This window comes from Clytia hemisphaerica, unplaced genomic scaffold (genome assembly GCF_902728285.1).
Source record: "Clytia hemisphaerica strain Z4C2 unplaced genomic scaffold, Clytia hemisphaerica genome assembly, whole genome shotgun sequence".
NCBI classification, from domain to species: Eukaryota; Metazoa; Cnidaria; class Hydrozoa; order Leptothecata; family Clytiidae; genus Clytia; species Clytia hemisphaerica.
This window is the reverse complement of record NW_027103848.1, coordinates 346,821-366,297: the sequence shown is the minus strand read 5'-3', so window position 1 is coordinate 366,297 and position 19,477 is coordinate 346,821. Positions and strand designations below refer to the sequence as shown.

General features: G+C 33.6%; 2 protein-coding genes across 2 annotated transcripts; both read left to right on the top strand.

Annotated features, from left to right (window-relative positions):
- The first annotated feature begins 3,232 nt into the window (after nt 1–3,232).
- Nucleotides 3,233–4,353, top strand: LOC136807558 (late histone H2A.2.2-like). Its single transcript, XM_067064143.1, has 3 exons — nt 3,233–3,342; nt 3,580–3,687; nt 3,902–4,353. Exons 1-3 carry the CDS (start codon nt 3,330–3,332, stop codon nt 4,186–4,188), a joined length of 408 nt encoding a protein of 135 aa, XP_066920244.1. The 5' UTR covers nt 3,233–3,329; the 3' UTR covers nt 4,189–4,353.
- Nucleotides 4,354–6,180: 1,827 nt separating this feature from the next.
- On the top strand, nt 6,181–8,232 carry LOC136807549 (uncharacterized MFS-type transporter C09D4.1-like). The gene has a single exon (XM_067064134.1). The coding sequence runs from the start codon at nt 6,230–6,232 to the stop codon at nt 7,769–7,771; it is 1,542 nt and encodes a 513-aa protein (XP_066920235.1). The 5' UTR covers nt 6,181–6,229; the 3' UTR covers nt 7,772–8,232.
- The last annotated feature ends 11,245 nt before the right edge of the window (nt 8,233–19,477 follow it).

Genomic DNA, 19,477 nt, shown 5'->3' with positions numbered 1-19,477 from the left:
TTATTATAATGGGGTGGACAATTATACCTTTTAGGAAAATTATTACGTAATGTTTGAAAATAGGGTATTTTGATATGATCAAATTTAGAATATTTGAGAAAACATGTATGTAATAAAATAATACCTACATTTTCTGTTTTTGTTTTATTGACTTTGACAAATGGGACAAGAGGGGAAAGTTGCCAGATATAGAATTTTCTAGTTTCTAAAAAAAGAAATTCTCCTGTAGGCCTTTATAGGCTTTTTTATTGCAGATGTTCTGATCCCTTGATGTGTTTCTCTCTTGTTTTTTTTTTAGAATAAAAACAAAGCCAACCTCAAGGGAGGAGAGGCGCTCTAAACCAATCAAATTGAAGTAAGTAATTAACACATTCCCAATTACTTTTTGCGAAGCGAATGTACATGAGCGAAGCAGTTTTGCTATCGTGTGTGCGTACCTTTAACTTTCCATTCTTTCAACCATCTATAAAGCAGGAGATGGGAAAAACGTTTCGAATCTCCGAGTTGCGCGATACCAAAATATAGAGGAGATAAAATACAAAGGATATTCACCGAAATGGTAACTCAAATTACCTCCGTCATATCAAATTAGACGTATACGTCAGAATGATACGAAGAACGAGTGATCCCTCCGTAACCCGTGACGTCAATATTTAGGAGATAACAAACGTGAAGAACATCCCGGGAAATTATTAAATAAATTACCTCCGTTATAGTAAATTGATATTATTTGAATTTATTGCAAAGCGAAAGTGATGCCATTATGCTTTTTCAAAAATCAAAACAAACATGGCGGCAAAAATAGGTTGTTGCTATTCTCTTTTACTTTGTTGTCTTTGGTGTTCATGCTATTAATGAGTTGAATTGGATCAAGATTTTTGTGTGATTGTCGCAAGAAATGGCTTATGTTGTAGTGTACTTATCATCCTTTCCTGAATCGAATGTTTTAATTCCATTTTGATGGTTGGAATGAGAGATGCCAATTTCTTGCAAAAAAAGGACAATTTTGTAATTTTCACTGACTTAGGTTAGTTTTCACTCAACCTTAGATCAAAATCTTCTTCTTCTGCAATATTGACTTAACTGAATTAGAAAAAGGTGAACCAGGGGAACCAAGGAGAACAAAGGTGAACTCATCTGGTACCGTGAGTGGTCCTAAATCCGACAGCCCTGCCTAACTAAATCCGATGGGGTCTTTCAAAGATACAAACTAAAATAAAAACAAACCTTTTGCTGTGACGCAATGAAGATACCAAAGTGTCAACTAAAATGGCAGATTTGATACACTGAACCAATTGAACAAATTACAATAGTTGCTTCTGATACAAAACATAATTTTTATTACATAAACTGTTAACGTCTTAAACACGAGCAACAGATTCAGAATAATAGAGGTAATTATTTTTACAACTCACACTTTTTTGATCACATTAATTGACATCTTGACATTATAGTCATCTTGTTAGATAAGATGTTTTGTTTCGAGAGTCCTTGCAATAGTTTATTGTTCAACTTGGAGCTAGGGAATGGAATGTTTGTAAACATAGAATTTTTTTTTCATAGTAGTTATTTGGAGGGTCGGATTTAGGCAGGGCTGTCGGATAGACCTTTTCGCCTTTCCATCCGCCATCTTGAATTGTATGCAAAAATACAGGAACAAAAAAGCCGCGGTTGGATTTAGTTGGAAAGTATGCAAAGCATATGCAAGTTTACTCAAAGATTAAAAAGACTACAAAGCATCTCATAAATAAATATTATAATCATTAGAACAATAAAAGATGGAATTTCTTAATCCAAAAAGAAATATTTACAGAACAACAAAAGCCTTTTAGAAATTTGTTCTTAAAGACATAGCATATTCTGTTTTCATGCCATTAAGAAATTCCTTGAAGAGGAAGTACACACATCAAACTTTCAAAACACGCAAACTGAAAGCAGTAATTATGACGTCACGCATTGAGCGGGTTCAGATCAATGTTTTGATTTGATCGTCTGACGGCTCTATTCCCATGAGAATAATTTACCGTCAGCCGAATAAGGATTATTTTTTTACCTTCGCGGGTGATTTTTCAGTTTGAGTTTATGTCTAATGTTATGGTCTTTTGAAGTGCTTGTTCTAAGAGATGAGTGAATATAATTGTTTTTAGTTTTCAAGAGAAGCAAATTTAATCTTTCTTCTACAAGATTACATTTTAATATAATGCCAATTATGCATTAAGTTTTATATTAATACTTTCTTTGTGCATATGTTTTGCATACTTTCTAAGGGAATTTCACCACGGCAATTCAGCCACCATAATTTTTGCATACAATTCAATATGGCGGATGGAAAGGCGAAAAGGTCTATTTAGGACCATTCACGGTAAACCGGCTGAATCAAGGTGAACCCAGAACCCAGATTCTGCACAACTTACAGTACTTTGAAAATTTCTTTGTGCATTTTGAATGTGGAAAACCTTTGTTGTCAACACACTTTTGACAAGCCTTTAAAACATGGAAAATTTTTTGTTGTCAACTATAAAAATTTTCCTCCACATTCAACATTTATCTGTTTAAAATGTGAAAAACTTTTGTTGCTTATGAGTTAATTCATTTAATCTTTCCAGCTCACCCTAATAGAGACTTATACGCATACATAGTTTTGCGTTCTTTTAAACCACATGTACCGTGAGATTGGGTAACTTGCATCAGTGAAGGTGAAGCGTGATGCTACAGATCAAATCTGTGTTTTGACTGGACTCACCAACCTTTATGATTATAAGGGTACAGTTTGTTTTTATTTTTTAAGTTCAAAATGCCCCGAGTGTGTTTAGTGTTTTCATCTTCTTATATTGTTGTTTCTTTAAACTTTTTTGCTATTTATTCTAGAAAATGAAAAATAGAACGGTTGAAGCTTCATTTTTCTCAATGAGAGATAATCTACAGATGTCATTTTTACAGAGAGGGACTATAAAAAATTTGCAAATGATAAGATATTCGGAAAGACTGCAGCAAATGTAAAGGAAAACTGCACAAATGCCGCGCCGTTGAATATACAGTGTTTGTATGTCATTAAATGTTTTGCTTGCAACTTGCGAATCGAGGAGGCTCTGAAACGCTTCGCAACTTTTATACATATACGGCTTGTATGACAATCTTTTTATTTTCTATTGTTCTCATAGTTCCTCTTCAAATCATTTGGGAATTAACTGGGGGTGTGTTTTCGAAACTTTTATAACGAAAATTCATCTCGTAAAATCGTATTGAGTTAAAGAGAAGAGAAGTGTTGGGGTGTTGACACGTTGTAGTTTGTTGAACACGAGAAGTGAAACATCTTGCTCTCGTACAAAATGCCTGGTAAAGGTGATTATAATGTTTCATATCTTACATTCTAAATACATATCTTTTGTGAACACTAAATTCTATCCATGATCTACACACTCAAAGGCTTGTGACACTTGTCTCAGTGGACAGAGTGGATGGGCTTTTTGGTTTTTTATTTGGATTCGTATTTGTTTTCCTTACGATGATCTACCATAATTTTGTAAATTAATAAACTTAGCCCTTTTTGTCCCTTTGAGTTTATTCTTAACCCTTTAGGAAAAGGAGCTTTGTTACATCATGCCAAGAGCATGGGAAAACGTACGAGATCACAGAAAGCAGGAGTACAATTCCCTGTTGGAAGGATTCACAGATGTCTGAAAAAAGGTGACTGATTCCTTATCTGGGATTTAACCTTTGATTTTTCTAGCTCTGACTTTTAACTGAGAATCTGCGTGATATTGCTGGAGTTTCTAAAATAAAATGTTAAACTTTTTGTAGTAACTTATTTCCTAGGTTCCCAAAAAAAAATAGAGTTTATCTAAATCTAACAATAAAGATAATTTTCCATCCCTAAATTTTCCTAAACTTTTTTTTTCAGGGCATTATGCTAACCGTATCGGAAGTGGAGCACCCGTATATTTGGCAGCCGTTCTCGAATACCTGACTGCAGAAATCCTCGAGCTGGCAGGTAACGCGGCCCGCGACAACAAACGAAAACGTATAATCCCTCGACATTTATCTTTGGCCATCCGAAACGATGAAGAATTAAATGAACTGTTAAAAGGAGTAACTATCGCTGAAGGAGGAGTTTTACCAAATATCCAATCAAGTCTTTTACCAAAGAAAGTACAAAAAAACAATGACAGTCAAAGTCAAGTATACTGAAAACGTGGATATGTTCTGTTCGAGAGTTTGGTTTGCTTTTTTGTTGTTTCAGCGTTTATTCCCAGATTGCGATATTCGGTTTCTAGGTTATCATTTCTATAGTATTTCAAATTGATAGTATTTTTAACTGAAATTTTATACACAATATATGTAAAGTCAATTCTACATTCTTCTCACAAAATTGAAATTCTATTTACAGTGTGTCCGAAAAAAATACGGAAAAGACTTTCTTTAAAATGAAATACTCAAAAAGTATTATGTCTCAAAAAAAATCGATAATCTAAACAATAAAAACTAAAGAAATTATGAGAAATATGTTTCAGATATTTTTTTTCAGTCACACTGTATTTTAAGTTAGAAAGCCGTAGCAAATAAAATAGTTCTTGGACTTTCAAAAATCAAACATGAACTTTTCGTAAAAATTTTCCTCGTCAAAAAGATGTTTAATTAATGCAATCAAAGATCTGAGACCTATTTTAAAATTTTTACGATATTTTTTTAATCCAGTTTTTAGTTGATTTTTCAGCTGCAGAAAAATGGATAGATTAAGAAGGGTAGATATAGGGTTTTGATGGTACTCCGTCCATCGGAGAAAGAGAAAATATGAAGAGGAATAATCAGAATTTTTCATTAATTTTCTCTCTATTCTTTTAATCAAAAATTCAGTATAAGGCCACACAAAAGCATTCGATAATAAAATGAGTGAAAGATCTTTACTAAAAAGGATGATAAGAAGGAACAGCGAAGAATAGATGAAAAAAAAGAGGAAAAATATTTTATAACAGGCTTTTTAATTTATGAATAGATAAATTGATGAAAATTTAGAATAGGCAAGAACAGCTCAATAATTGGTTCAAAAAGGGTTACAAAAATCTTCGCCCTTTTTTTCAACATCTATGTTTCAAATGGTACAGTTTTTTAGGTCTTTCAGGCAACTCATTTTTCTGTTCTCTCAAAACTTTAAAACAGAATTTCTCATTTGCGAGGAAAGAACACATTTTAAAGTTAGATTTGATGGAAAAAAGTGCTTTTTGAAAAAATTCGTTTCAGAACTTTCGTAAAATTTTTGAAGATTTTATCTTCCAAAAAATGCAGTGCACTTGAAATTATCTTTCTTCAAAGGATGGCCAAAATTATCTCTGACTCAATGAGGATAGAATAACAGATCAGAATTGTCCATGATACATGCGAAATTTTATGAACTAGTTACTTTGTAGAAGGGTCCCACATTTAATGTGACAGTTGTATCTCAATTGGAAGTTTCATTTACATCGTCAAAAGAGATTTGATCAAATGTGTTGAGTTTCCTCTCTCTAATTCGATCTTCAAGGGATTGAGATTTTTCTTCGAATTAGAGAAATATTCCACGAGAGCATTTTAAACTGCTTTCCATTCTGAAGGGATCAATGTTTTAGTTCGAATTATAGAAAGATTCGAATTATAGTTTCTTTGTAGAGAGAGTCAACTTATTTATGATGCCCTACTATAATTGATTTTCAATAGATCTTTTATTTAACCTAACTATATCAGGCAATCTTTTCTCCTCGTATGATAAAATAATATAATGAAGGACCTTTAGCTTTTAATACAACCTAGAATCTCCTTGACAAGTCATTTAGCATCTAAGATTATCGACATGTCTTTTGCTTTTTGTTTCAACATCTGCATACAGACGTATGGTTCTTTATGTTTTTGTATAGTTTTGAAACCACATGAAAACTGTTTTACAAGCAAAGAGGTCACAGCTTGTAAGATCTTTTTGAGATAAAGGAAAATAACTTTTTTCGAAATACATGAAGTTGGTGTTTCATGAAACTTGCTATCTTTTTTTTCGAAGCTTATGATTATAACTAGGACAATTTATTAATTTCTGATTAACCGAAATTTTTATTTAAGTAATCCTTTTTTGACCTCATTTCAACCTACAATATTTATGAGTTCAAAAAGGAAGCTATTTTTCGATTTGCTGAACTAAATCATTTCTTTCTCGTTTTTATTTAGCTCTTAGAACAACATCAACAGAGTTTATAGATCAGAAAATATGGAAGGTGATGGGGAACATTCTGTGATATACAATGCCGAAAATGAGGATCCTGAATTGATTGAAAGCGAGGCTGTGGATGAAAATGAGATTCTGGTCAACCAAAATAAAATTTTCAATCATGAAAGTGAGGATGATGAAGATGAAGACGAGGCCAATGACGAAAAGCCATTGCTTGGAAGCACATCCAAAAAGAATAGCTCACCAAAAGAGAAAAAGAAGATAGCTACAACGAAAATGTCTGCTCTGCTACACGATGAAGAGATAAAGATATCCAAGAAACGATGGTTGATGTTGTTTATTTTCTCACTCAACACTCTCATGAATGGAGTCCTCATGGTTGGTCTGTCTCCTGTCACAAACCTCGTGTCCAAACATTACAATCAGAGTCCAACTTTAATCGAATGGTCCACCAATATCTTCCTGTTCCTTTACATATGGTTTGCTATCCCAGCCTCCTACCTCACTAATAAATTCGGTATTCGTAAAACACTGATCCTGACTTGTTGTTTGAATGTTCTCAGTACTGTCTTCCACATGCCTGGCTACCATTCTAATCGATTTTTCTATTATTTTGTTGGTCAAATCCCAGCTGCCATTTCATACAGTTTCGTCTTACAAATGCCGTCGCAAATTTCCGCGTGCTGGTTTCCGGTCAATGAGCGTGCTTCATCCACCGCTATTGGGGCGTTTATGAATACGTTTGGCGTTGCGTTGGCGTATCTGCAATCGACAAATATCGTCACAGAGCAAATCACTGAAGTTAATATAGAAGATGATGTGAAATCATTGTTCTTGTTTCAAATGGTCATTGCAGTACTGGTAGCGATCATCACAATCGCTTTCTTCATAGAGAAACCTGATAATCCACCTTCAACCATTAACAAAACAACATTTGATCCCAACTTCTTCGAATCCATCAAAATATTAATGAAAGATTATAATTTTGTCATGCTCAGTCAGACGTTTGGTGTTTGTACAGGCATCTTATACACATTAGCTGTTTTAATCAATCCTTTGATAACAGCCAAATTTCCTGTCGGTCACGTCAAAATGATTGGATGGCTCGGATTCACCTTCTTGATGATTTCATACGCCTCATCCTCGATCTTTGCCATCTGGATCGACAAATTCTCATCGTATCGTACTATTTCAATCCTACTCAATATTTGTTCGTTCTGGGTCTGGCTTTTATTTACCGTCTTCTTCCTGGAAACCAACGATTTCACCATCCTATTTTTCCTGTTCACCATACTGGGTTTTGTTGGCTTACCGTATAGTTATCTTGGTCTTGAGCATGCTGTCGAAGTTACATATCCAATCCCTGAATCAACATCCAGCGTGTTTATTCTGATGGTCAGTAATTTATACACCTTCATTTTTGTTCTGGCGTTCGGTGAAATGATTAACTCGCGATATTTGTATCTCACTTGTTATTCGTTCTTGTTTCTGTATGGAGTTTCATCGACGTTAGCGATAATCACAAAGACTGAACTAAAACGAAAAAAAGCAGAGCTGAAACAGAAACTAGGAGAATTTTAATATCGTAACGTTTGTCTTTGTGGTGGGAATAAGCCTTCCACACACCGCAGTTGTAGATGACACGACCCTTAGTGTGTGAAGATTCAAGCGGGGATTTCTTGCATCATTTTCCATCAGTGGTGAATGTAGAAATGTTCTTTGTGTACAGCCATTAATATATGTTAACTTTAGCAGTTAGTGCATCGCGACACATTGCCCATAAAGATAAAGTTATGCCTCAATGGAAATATACCAACTACGTCGTATTGACTTAGTAGCAAACATTTCACTCACATTTTAAGGCATCTCGGTGGTCACTCTTCGCTTTGTTAGGCTGCTTATTTATGAATTATTGTAAAATGAAAAATATAGAGTATGTTTGTAAAATTACTGAAATGCATTGTAAATAATATTGATAGTAATTGATACTTTTTTTAAATTGGGGGTATGTACAGAAAATATTTATTTTATGTGGGATTAAATACACTTTTCCTTTCTCTATTTCAAATCTTATACTTAATTTTTTAAGGCCAAAGAGGGGCCGCCGCGTAAAAAATGGCTGATAAGGTAGACAACAAATTACCAAGAATTTATGAGCTATATCTTTTTTTGACTAGAATGACGAGTGACGAATATTTTAGGAAAATTGTGAAAATCGTAATCATAGAACAGTTTGGACCTACAAATTAACCCGTGTTAGTTCATTAGGCACGAAAAATCAAACAAAATGCTTATAGAGACACGAAATTTTCAATTGGGAATATCTTTCCCCCAAAAGAGCTAAAATTAATTTACGTTTTAAGCGAAAATAAAAAAATGTAGTGTTTCCGGAATGCGAGGGAAGGAAAAAAGCTCTCATGCGGCCGGCCGGAAAATTTTTTTTTGTTTTGCTATTTTTGATAACTAAAGATAATTGAAATAACTTTATTAAAGATGATTTTTATGTACAAAAACAGTACGAAGTGAGCCCTGAATACTAATCAACTATCAACTACTACAGTATATGGCTCCCAAAACGGAGACGGCCCCCAAAACGGAGGTCATCATTAAAATGAGGATTCTCACTTGTAAATTTATCAGAATTAAACGATTTTTATTTATTTTGAAAGAATGATGGTTATACTTAAAAATGAACATGTTTTTGATGGTTTGAGACAGATTCAAAATAACATATTTGCGTCTGAAGGAAATATTTTAACACCAAAATTAGATAAAGATTGCATATAACTCACTCTAGCTACTTGGATATTGAAAATAAGTTATGAAAATGGGGTATAGGAAACTTTCTACACCTAATGCCGTTTAGAAAATGCAGATACATCTGTGACTTTAGACGATGAGAGCATCTTAAAGGTAAACCAGTATTTTGGGGCCCTAGAATCAGCATTGATAAAACCGAAAATTCTAAATGAGAAACAGCAAAAAATCTTGGAATTCCATTCCTATCAGCTTGAAATAACAGTTTATAACAAAAAATTTATATTACATATAAAAATTTTCACTGAATCAGCAAAAACGGCAAATTCTGTCATTTTTTTGCAAAATATAGGAGAAAAATACTTTTAAAGCTTAATATTTTCAGTTTCAGTTAAGCTGTTTTTCTAAAATTTTCACAGCACATTCCATACATGAATGGAACTATATTCAAAAGAAATTGGTTTTCGGAAACTTGATTAAGACGTTGTCAAATCAAAATTGTCATTTTGAAAATTTCTAAATTTTCAGTTTGGATCATCGAAAATCTTGAAATATTTTATAAAAATCATAAATTTTACATGCATCGGGTCGTAAATTTAATGGAAAACACAAATATGTTCATAGTTTCTCCCCCTTTTACCACTGGGCTTAATAATTTGATTTTAACTACACCTCCGTTTTGGGGGCCCCAAACCTGCATTTTGACAACCAGGGGTTGTAAAAATTTTATCAAACAAATTTATGCCCAAAACCCTCTAAATCACATTTCCAAACTATGGTCAAAATTTTGTATTCAGATCTTAAAGATATCTCGAGAAATAGCTAAAATTGCAAACCTCCGTTTTGGGGGGCCTTAGAAAAAAGCTACCTATCTTTCAGCGATTGAAAAATACTGTTGAAATTGAAAATTTTGAAAAAGAACTTCCGGGAATAAAGTAGAGGTTAGAAGTTTTTCATGCAGCAAAAATTTTTGTAAAACCTCTTTTCCTCTAGATTTGAGAGAAGTTTTAAATTTGATCGACGTTTTGGGGGCCACGATACTGTAAGCCCTTTTGCTTAACCAAAGATTCTACAGGAACTACAGGATAAACTATACATTTTTGAAATCCTCAACTATCCTAGTTTGAGAAATAGCCGGTACGCTAAGTCCTGATCAATTTTTCATACTGGGCCCGAGTTTAGGGGGTACTTTTTACCCATTGTAAGGAATTATTAGGAAAATATCTTTCCATATAGGATATAATTTGTTATATCTCATGAATAAATTGATCAATTGCTTTAAAAGTTTCATGATAGATTGGTGATTATCACTAGCAAAAAAATAAATTTGCCAAAAAATATTTCTGGGGGTTTACCTGGGAAAAAATAGGAGAAATTTGGGTATTTCCACTGAATTTTGACACTTTTTAAGACTGGCACCTACCAAAGCAACTTTCAACGAGGCACAAACTTTACGTTTTGATAAAATTTGATGTGATACAGCAGAAAAATTTCCCGTCAACGGTATTTGGAATCATTTTCGGCGCTTCAGGGGGGTAAAAATGCCCATTTTTATTGAATTTTGCCTAATTTGAGCAATTTTCACTGCTTATCTCGCCTAAAATGTTTTCAAGAATAATTTCAATTAAATTTTTGTGTAATATACTCTGGAAAATTACAATACTGAATTGAAACTATCACGTTCAGAGTGCAACTGGACTAACGAGGGGGTAGAATTGTCCATCGATCTTTATTGATACTTTTGGGCCCATAAAACAGTATTAAGGTGTACGAAATTTGATTTTTAACTACTTGAAACATTGATACTTGCTGATAGACAATAGAGGGAAGCAATTTGTGGTTTTCATTGTCTGTCATCAGGGATACAGGTGACAAATCAGGGGGTATGCCATTTCTAGTTCGCAGTTGCCTGTGTTTGGATGTATTTATTTAGATAAGTTGCTTCAAAAACCTTAATTTTTAGCATGGAAACCAGCTCTAACAAACTGTAAATTACCATAGTCAATCATTTCTCAGTCCTTTTAAAGACAGCTACGTAACATTACGAAGCTATTAACTGAAGTTATGGCTACATAGTTACAGCGATTTAGCGTAATTTTGTCAGTTCTTACTTCCCGAAACGGTCAATAATGCCGGTTTTTAAGTAGAACTCCTTATTTTGAGGCAAGCTACTGTTAAAAGGCGAGTAAAATGGCGGAAAAAAGAGAAGTCACCTCAAAGCATGACCTTATAGAGGAACATCAAGTTCTACTTTTATCGAAGATGATTAGGCCTTCATCATCAGGCAGGCCGCATCCCGCGATTACTGGACTTTCAAATTATCAAAAAGTAAAGTTCAGCCAAAAGTAGACTCTAGTCTATATTAATCCAAACTATGCGTAATTAATACAAGATCTTTTAGCATTCATTAAAAATCTATTTGCTGGAAAAAATTCGTTATCACCCAAATGACATTTGGAAAAACTTTATTCTATTCCATTCTTCTCGGACACTGTGAGAGGGAGAAAGGTCCTATTCCGAAGAGTATACAATTTCCCCCAGAAAGCCTCTTCTACACTTTACAGATCATCTAAATAATGACGTAATGTTTCGAGCTCCAACCCTGACCCTAACTGATAAGATCGAAATAATCAAAAAAAGAAAATATCGAAAAGGTCAAAAGGAAAAATCGAAAAAGTCACTTTTGGCCATCCACAACCCCGACCGAAATACCACCTCTACCGATTCATTTCCAATTGTTTATCACGGGAATTAACTACATGTGGTCTAAAAGAACGACAAATTGCGCATGCGTGTTAATGCAGAAGTCTGATTTTTTAACTCTTCAGAATGGAACCTTTCTCTGACTGCTGTACTCAAGGGGTTAAAAAGATTCTAGTGATAGATATGTTTATTTTCAAATATCATAATATACTATATAATCAATACTTAAACAAAAAAACTTACAAAAGATAAGTTATTCTTTCCTCCAAAAAAAAGACTGAAAATATTATTGGCACTACAAAAGTTAAAGCTCTTACTCCGACTGAGGTACAAGATATATAAATGACAAAAGGTCTATCAATCAATAAAAATACAAATAATTAAAATAATATGCTAGAACGGACCCTTAAAATATTACATATGAAAATATCATCATCCATCAAATTCATTTTTGAAGATAAACCAGAGTTATTGCAAGATAATGGGAGTGTTGAATAATTTACAGAACGACGACTTTACAGAACGTTACATCCACCTTTTCGTTCACGGAAGGGGTTTTCGGATGCCGGTATTTTGACGATCAATGGATCATTACGTTGGTTGCTCTCGCAGTAGGTGATCAACCTGGAAAGGATTAACAGAAAAAAGTTTAGTCCAGTCACTCTCTTGTATAGGACTATCATCATTTTTCAAATAGGCCTTAAAGACCCCGGTTTTTGCCAGTAGTGGCAAATTTTATACAACTTTTGTCTAAAGTCTGTCTCAAATTAATTTGCAGCTGAGACAAAAATGGCTGTAACTTTTGATAGAATATGAATCAAGTTGCGATTTTGTGCTCGTTGAAAAGATATTTGTGAGTGGAATATTATCAAACAAAAAAAGAAAAGAAAAAAAAAGAAAATGAAGATGAAAAATGAAGAAGAAACAAGCAACATGCTGAATGGACCTACCTAATGATTAACATCAGGTGAAAATAAGAAAAAAGTGACAATAATTGTTAAACCATTCAGGTCCAAAAAACCTTTTAAGCTGTTTTTGGCCCAAATTTGCCAAAAACTTTTTCCTTTTTTTTTTTGGCTCCGTCACATTTTGGGCATTGCCATTTTGCATCATTGTGCAAAAAATCAGAAAAAAATTATGAGTCAATATTGAGAAAAGCTATATTTTCTTATTTGGTTAAAGGGAATTTCCCCAAAACACGAAAATCCGTCTTTTAAGGCGAATAAGAATTTTCCAGGAAAAACCACTTCAGCAATTCTTTAGAGAATCTTGCCCTCCATCTTTGTACAAAAAATCAGAAAAAAGTAATGACAGGATTTTACACAAAGTCCAAAAAACCCTATTTTTAGGTAGTTTTTGGCCCCAAATTTGCCCAAATAAATTTTTTCTCAAAAATCGTGCTCCGTCACGTTCTGGGCATTGCCATTTTGCATCATTGTGCAAAAAATCGGAAAAAACTTATCCTGAGAAAAGCTGGTAACAGACGGACGAACGAACGGACATGGGTTAATTTATAGAACCTCCACCGGGGTACCCGGAGGTAGGTCCAAAAAGATCAACTTCTTGTAGAAATGTGGTATAATTACCATTTTCACAGGAGGGATTCTTCAATCTTAGAGCATTATCACTGTGAAAAAAAATTTCAAAAATATTCATTCAATCAAAAGGTATTGCTTTGTCCAGGGATATATAAAGGTCAGTGATTAAACCTTATGTTTACGTTATCCTCGAAAGTTTGAACGCCTAAAGTATCCTCGTGATACCATGGAATTATCATAGACACTGGAATAACAACTGACTGATTTTTGCCAATTTTTCAAATACAAGCTTTGTCCGCAGTAATGATATTATTGTTCACTTTCCTTCAACCATTAAAATTTTTCGAAGCGTTTCAATTGCATTTCTCATCAAAACGCACTTATCTAATTCCCAAATGAGACTTTGGGTATTAGTATTCCTCCGAGGGTCAAACTCATCTATTTAATTGCTATGATGTTTTATGACGTTTTAAGTTGTGAGAAAGATGCAAACCATTCTACTGTATGTATCAGAAATTGAACATTTTCAAACTTCAAACTCAAAAAATCAATCGTGCCACCAAAAGATTTTCATACCACAGTGGAGCTACGAGACTCACGTCTAATATATGTCAATCTCAGCTCTTCTCGGAGAAACTTTGGAAAGATATCCTCAACTGTAAATGTCGTGTCGCTATAAGTATTTTGTTTGATTTTACTTGTCTGATGATTTTTTTCTCACACCAGATTTCATAAATGTAGCTAGGTATTCTAGGTATTCAAACTTTTCTTTTGGCCAGCAAAAGTACAAATAGAAAAAGATAGAGAACTTTTTAGAAATCAGTGTATTAAACATTTTTAAAAATCAGAGGCCTTCGGGCCGCGGACAAAGCCTGTACATCGATTGTTTTCTGAAACAATAGGAAGACAATACTTCGCTCTCCACCGTGGAATAATGATGTAATGACTATTGTTTTAAATCAACCTCGGATATGAACGACTTTACGCACCTCAAAAAAGGTGAATTAGTAATATATTTTTAACTAGAACCCTCCGACAGCCCAATGAGAATTGCAAAAAAATTAATTTGAAGTTTGAAATTGTCCTCTATTGGCTTTAAAAAAGCTGGGATTTTTTACATTGACCTTGTAAAGATTTAAAAAAGAACCGCAGAATATTTCATGCCTATTCTAAATTTCTTACTTTTTGAAGCAATTTGAAATATTCAAGTAAAGTTTTAAATATATTTTTGACATTTCAAAAGAGATCGATTTACATGAATTTAAGAAAATTATCACATACATATACAAAATTTATTTCATTTTTCATGAAAAAGTTATAGTAATAAAAATACAATTTCTTAGCTACCTATTTTAATGGAGCTTTCTAGCTTCGAATTGTAACAAATTTAAAGGAGCAAAAAAATGTCTTCATTCTTTCGACTTTGTATTCTGACAGGTTTTTCTATTTTAGAGTCCTTTGATTAGCTTAAGCGAAACCTTTAAAATTTATGTTAACGATCGCCTGCTGGTTAGTTTTTATGTTGGCAGATAATCCTACGTAAAAAAATTATAAAATTATGTACGTTCGACGAAATTCAATGCATCTCCACAGAACGTAGATAAATTCAAGAAATTGAAATCTCAAGCCATCACCCACACGACAAAATTCACAAGATGAGCAGCAGGTCGAGGGTCCGGACTGGGTTGTCGGATGGTGGAATTTTTGAAGAAACGGATCATTTCTTTGATTAGACTCGCAGTGGCAATCATGTAAAATAGGTAAGATAAAATATTTTACATGTGCTGTGCAGGTTGTTACTCTAATGTGAGAGACTAGAAAGTTTAAACGTTTAGGCATGAAAATAGGAATATAAGGACCATAGATAAATATTTAACCTTTCTTTCAGAATAACGTCATTAATAACGTGCAATAATTGGTATATAATATGTCAATTATTGAGTGGTATTCAAACATTTTTAATTTCGCTTAGCGAAAGTATTACGATAGCCTTTCTGCGGTGTCCTCGGAAAAAAAATTAGAAAACGAAAGTGCTTGATACGGTGGACGAACTCACTAAATTCAATTTACAAATTACACGCTCGTATAACCACGGACGATTTTCGCGCGTTTTCTTTGGTTACGGTCTTTCCACAGTTTTGATTTACTTTATAAGAATCAAATCAATAACTCTTGATAGACGGTAATATACCTTTCGGTAATTAGTTCTTACAAAGTAAACAAGGGATGGCACACAATATGAGCATATTTATTTTTCTTATAAGCATATACTTTATAAGAATCAAATCAATAACTCTTGATAGACGGTGATATACCTTTCGGTAATTAGTTCTTACAAAGTAAACAAGGGATGGCGCACAATATGAGAGCATATTTATTTTCTTATAAGCATCTACTTTATAAGAATCAAATCAATAACTCTTGATAGACGGTGATATACCTTTCGGTAATTAGTTCTTACAAAGTAAACAAGGATGGCGCACAATATGAGCATATTTATTTTTCTTATAAGCATTTACTTTATAAGAATCAAATCAATAACTCTTGATAGACGGTGATATACCTTTCGGTAATTAGTTCTTACAAAGTAAACAAGGGATGGCACACATCATGAGCTTATTTATTTTTCTTATAAGCATATACTTTATAAGAATCAAATCAATAACTCTTGATAGACGGTGATATACCTTTCGGTAATTAGTTCTTACAAAGTAAACAAGGGATGGCGCACAATATGAGCATATTTATTTTTCTTATAAGCATATACTTTATAAGAATCAAATCAATAACTCTTGATAGACGGTGATATACCTTTCGGTAATTAGTTGTTCCAAAGTAAACAAGGAACGGCGCACAATATGAGCTCATTTATTTTTCTTATAAGCATTTACTTTATAAGAATCAAATCAATAACTCTTGATAGACGGTAATATACCTTTCGGTAATTAGTTCTTACAAAGTAAACAAGGGATGGCGCACAATATGAGCATTTTTATTTTTCTTATAAGCATATACTTTATAAGAATCAAATCAATAACTCTTGATAGACGGTGATATACCTTTCGGTAATTAGTTCTTACAAAGTAAACAAGGGATGGCGCACAATATGAGCTTATTTATTTTTCTTATAAGCATATACTTTATAAGAATCAAATCAATAACTCTTGATAGACGGTGATATACCTTTCGGTAATTAGTTCTTACAAAGTAAACAAGGGATGGCGCACAATATGAGCATATTTATTTTTCTTATAAGCATTTACTTTATAAGAATCAAATCAATAACTCTTGATAGACGGTGATATAGCTTTCGGTAATTAGTTGTTCCAAAGTAAACAAGGAACGGCGCACAATATGAGCTCATTTATTTTTCTTATAAGCATTTACTTTATAAGAATCAAATCAATAACTCTTTTTAGACAGTAATATACCTTTTGGCAATTAGTTGTTCCAAAGTAAACAAGGAACGGCGCACAATATGAGCTCATTTATTTTTCTTATAAGCATATACTTTATGATTTATTTTTCTTATAAGCAATTACTTTATAAGCATCAAATCAATAAAGAGATTATGTATCTGGAATTCTCTACGGCTACGGTTAAAGCGGCGAGGGAAATGGCGAGTAAGGAAAGTAATGGCGGGTGAAAGCAAGTTCGATATTTGACGTACGGCATTATAAAAATAAGAAAATAGATTAGTAGCTCTGTCCGATACTTTTTGTCCGATCTTAATAGCTTTAATGGAACTTATGATATCGCTTGTTGAATCCGGAGTATTTCAGGGATGAAAAAAATCATAGTCTATTTCGGATTTATAAAGTCGGCTCTATATTTGGCCTTTGTTGTGTCCAATTTATATACGAAACTTATATGAGGGTGTAGCTAAAGGATTGAATTTTCACATCGACCTCTTTTTTTTGGAAAAAAACGGAGGAGAATGGGATCAAATTGATCATTTTTGAAATCTAGGTGCTAATTCTAATCGTATATATTTTCCTGACGAGTCTATCTATCGGGGAAGTGATTTGAGATTTTTGTTTAGTTGATAAGAAAGGAACGAACTAAAGAAAATGGGAATTGTTAAAATGAGTGAAAAATGATTAAAAAAGTCTTGATCATAACTAACTCCGATCTTTAAAAAAAATTACTCCTCAGGCTATTTTATGATTTTAGGCTACCTCAGGCATGCATAGAAACCTCCTCAGGACCGAATAATGAGTCATGGAGTGAGATATGATACAAAAACACTCCATGATAATTATCTGAAATACTCCGAATTTTGAAATTTCAAGCTCATTTAAAGCCCTTCCCAATTTCAATACATATCAAATTTTGTAAAATCATCATGCGAATGACGACTAATAAAATATAGTGATTTTCCCGCTTTTCGAAACCTTGACTTTGTACAGTCAAAAAAAACATGTCTTATACGGGTTTGGTGTTTTTCCCGTAAGAGCAAAGTAGACAACGACATGTCGCCTTTGTTGACGACCGTACAGGCAGCCCGCAACGTAGCCGTAGAATATCTCCGATAATAATCTCTAATAACTCTTGATAGACTAAAGGGAAGCGAGAAAGATAGGACAAGTGGTTTGGGTGTGATTTTTTTTCTATTTGTCTCCTTCTTTCGAAGAAGAGTTTCGATATAAATTGTCATGAAAACAAGGCGACAGGTTCACAGGACCGAATTCTGTGCTTTGAAGGGATTTGAATATTGAGTAGTAGTGAGAATAGGTATCGGCATCGACAGATAATACGCGACAACGAACGAGCTTTTTGCAGCTACGACATTTTTAGACAGGCAAACTCGTAAGCAAGCCAGATATACCCTGTGTAGAAACATCAGCTTTATCGTAGCGCTATGAAGGCGGCAGTGATCCCGCCCTTCGTTGTAAGTTTGTTATAAATACTTATGCTCGCTGGTAGGGGTGTGTACTTCACACAAATTCAGCATTATTTCTGACTCTTATTATTTGTCTTATTTGTTCTGAAAAGAGTATATGAAAAGATGATACAATTTCTCGTTGATCTCTTATCTAACAGCCTCTTCTAAAGATTCAGCAAGGCTCAAATTTCTCGAGAAAACATATGTCAAAGGAGGGAGAGAGACTTTTCAGACTCCTATCCTAAGAAACTTTTGCGAGCAAACAAGATTTGAAAACCATATCTTTCTAAAACAAAAGGAAGTTTGAAGAAAACAAAAGCAAAATTTCCTTTTATTTTGAGACACGAATTTTTTCAAAAAATTTACCCAAAAAATCTGAAATTGTACATTCGAGAGAATTAATGAAATTATGACGTTTTATATTTAAAGATTTTCAACATCTTATCTAAGATTAGCCTTAGAATATCCCTTTTGATTTTTTGTGAGTTTCAATTTTTCGTCTGCTAAGTCTCTGAGAAGCTCAGAGTTTCAAATTTCTTTAGGTTACTTTGCTTAGCTTGCTCTTTTTATGATATTACTTTAAGTTATTTGATTGCGTTTGTTAAAGTGAATACAATGATATATCACATAGTCCAGTTCTGTTCTTTTAATTAAAATTTTTTTGATAATTTCATTTTCCAAGGAAAGTTTTTTTCTAAATTATATAAAAATTGAAAATATTGAAAAATCGAGATGAGATATTTGGTTGGTAATTTTTTGACGAGTTGTATGTTCAAGTTAATACTTGTCATTTTCACATTTTCAACGGAGGTCTGGGCTCTATGTAACCATGGTACTGAGTATAAATACACATGCAGAAAATTACCGAGTTATAACTCGTACCAATGGGCCAGGTGTTATAAAAACTCTGAAATCAAAACATTTGGCAAGAACCATACAAACGGTTGCTTTGATGATAGCAGACAGTTTTGTTATTACCCTTGCCAAATGGAACGCCATGAGCAATTTTACGGATCTGTGAGCAAAGACTGTAAATGTGCCTTAATGGGCCACCCACCGCCTTGTAACGAGAGAACGCGCGGGCAACAAACATGTCGCTCCGTCGAAGGTTATTTCGGGTTCACTAAAATGACTTGTTGGGATAAAAAATATATCAGACGTATCACAGGTAATTCGTACCCCTGTGGTGCTGAGTTTTGTTGGTTGCCATGTGAACGAGAGAAAAACCAGAAATCGAATGGAGACGTTTCGGCAGAGTGTTCGTGTACTTATTCCAATGCTTGGAGGAGAGGAGGAGATTCGAAATTATTATTGACATTTTTGGTTGGGTTCTATGTGTATAATTCTTGATTGAAAACCATCATGGTCACCAGTTCTAATGACAAGGAGATAGCTCGTATACAA

Excerpts from the sequence above, each read along its gene's own strand:
- LOC136807558 (XM_067064143.1), top strand. Across the intron at positions 3,688-3,901 it reads TCACAGATGTCTGAAAAAAG|GGCATTATGCTAACCGTATC; the intron begins GTGACTGATTCC and ends TTTTTTTTTCAG.
- LOC136807549 (XM_067064134.1), top strand. The coding sequence starts at position 6,230 with ATGGAAGGTGATGGGGAACATTCTGTGATATACAATGCCGAAAATGAG.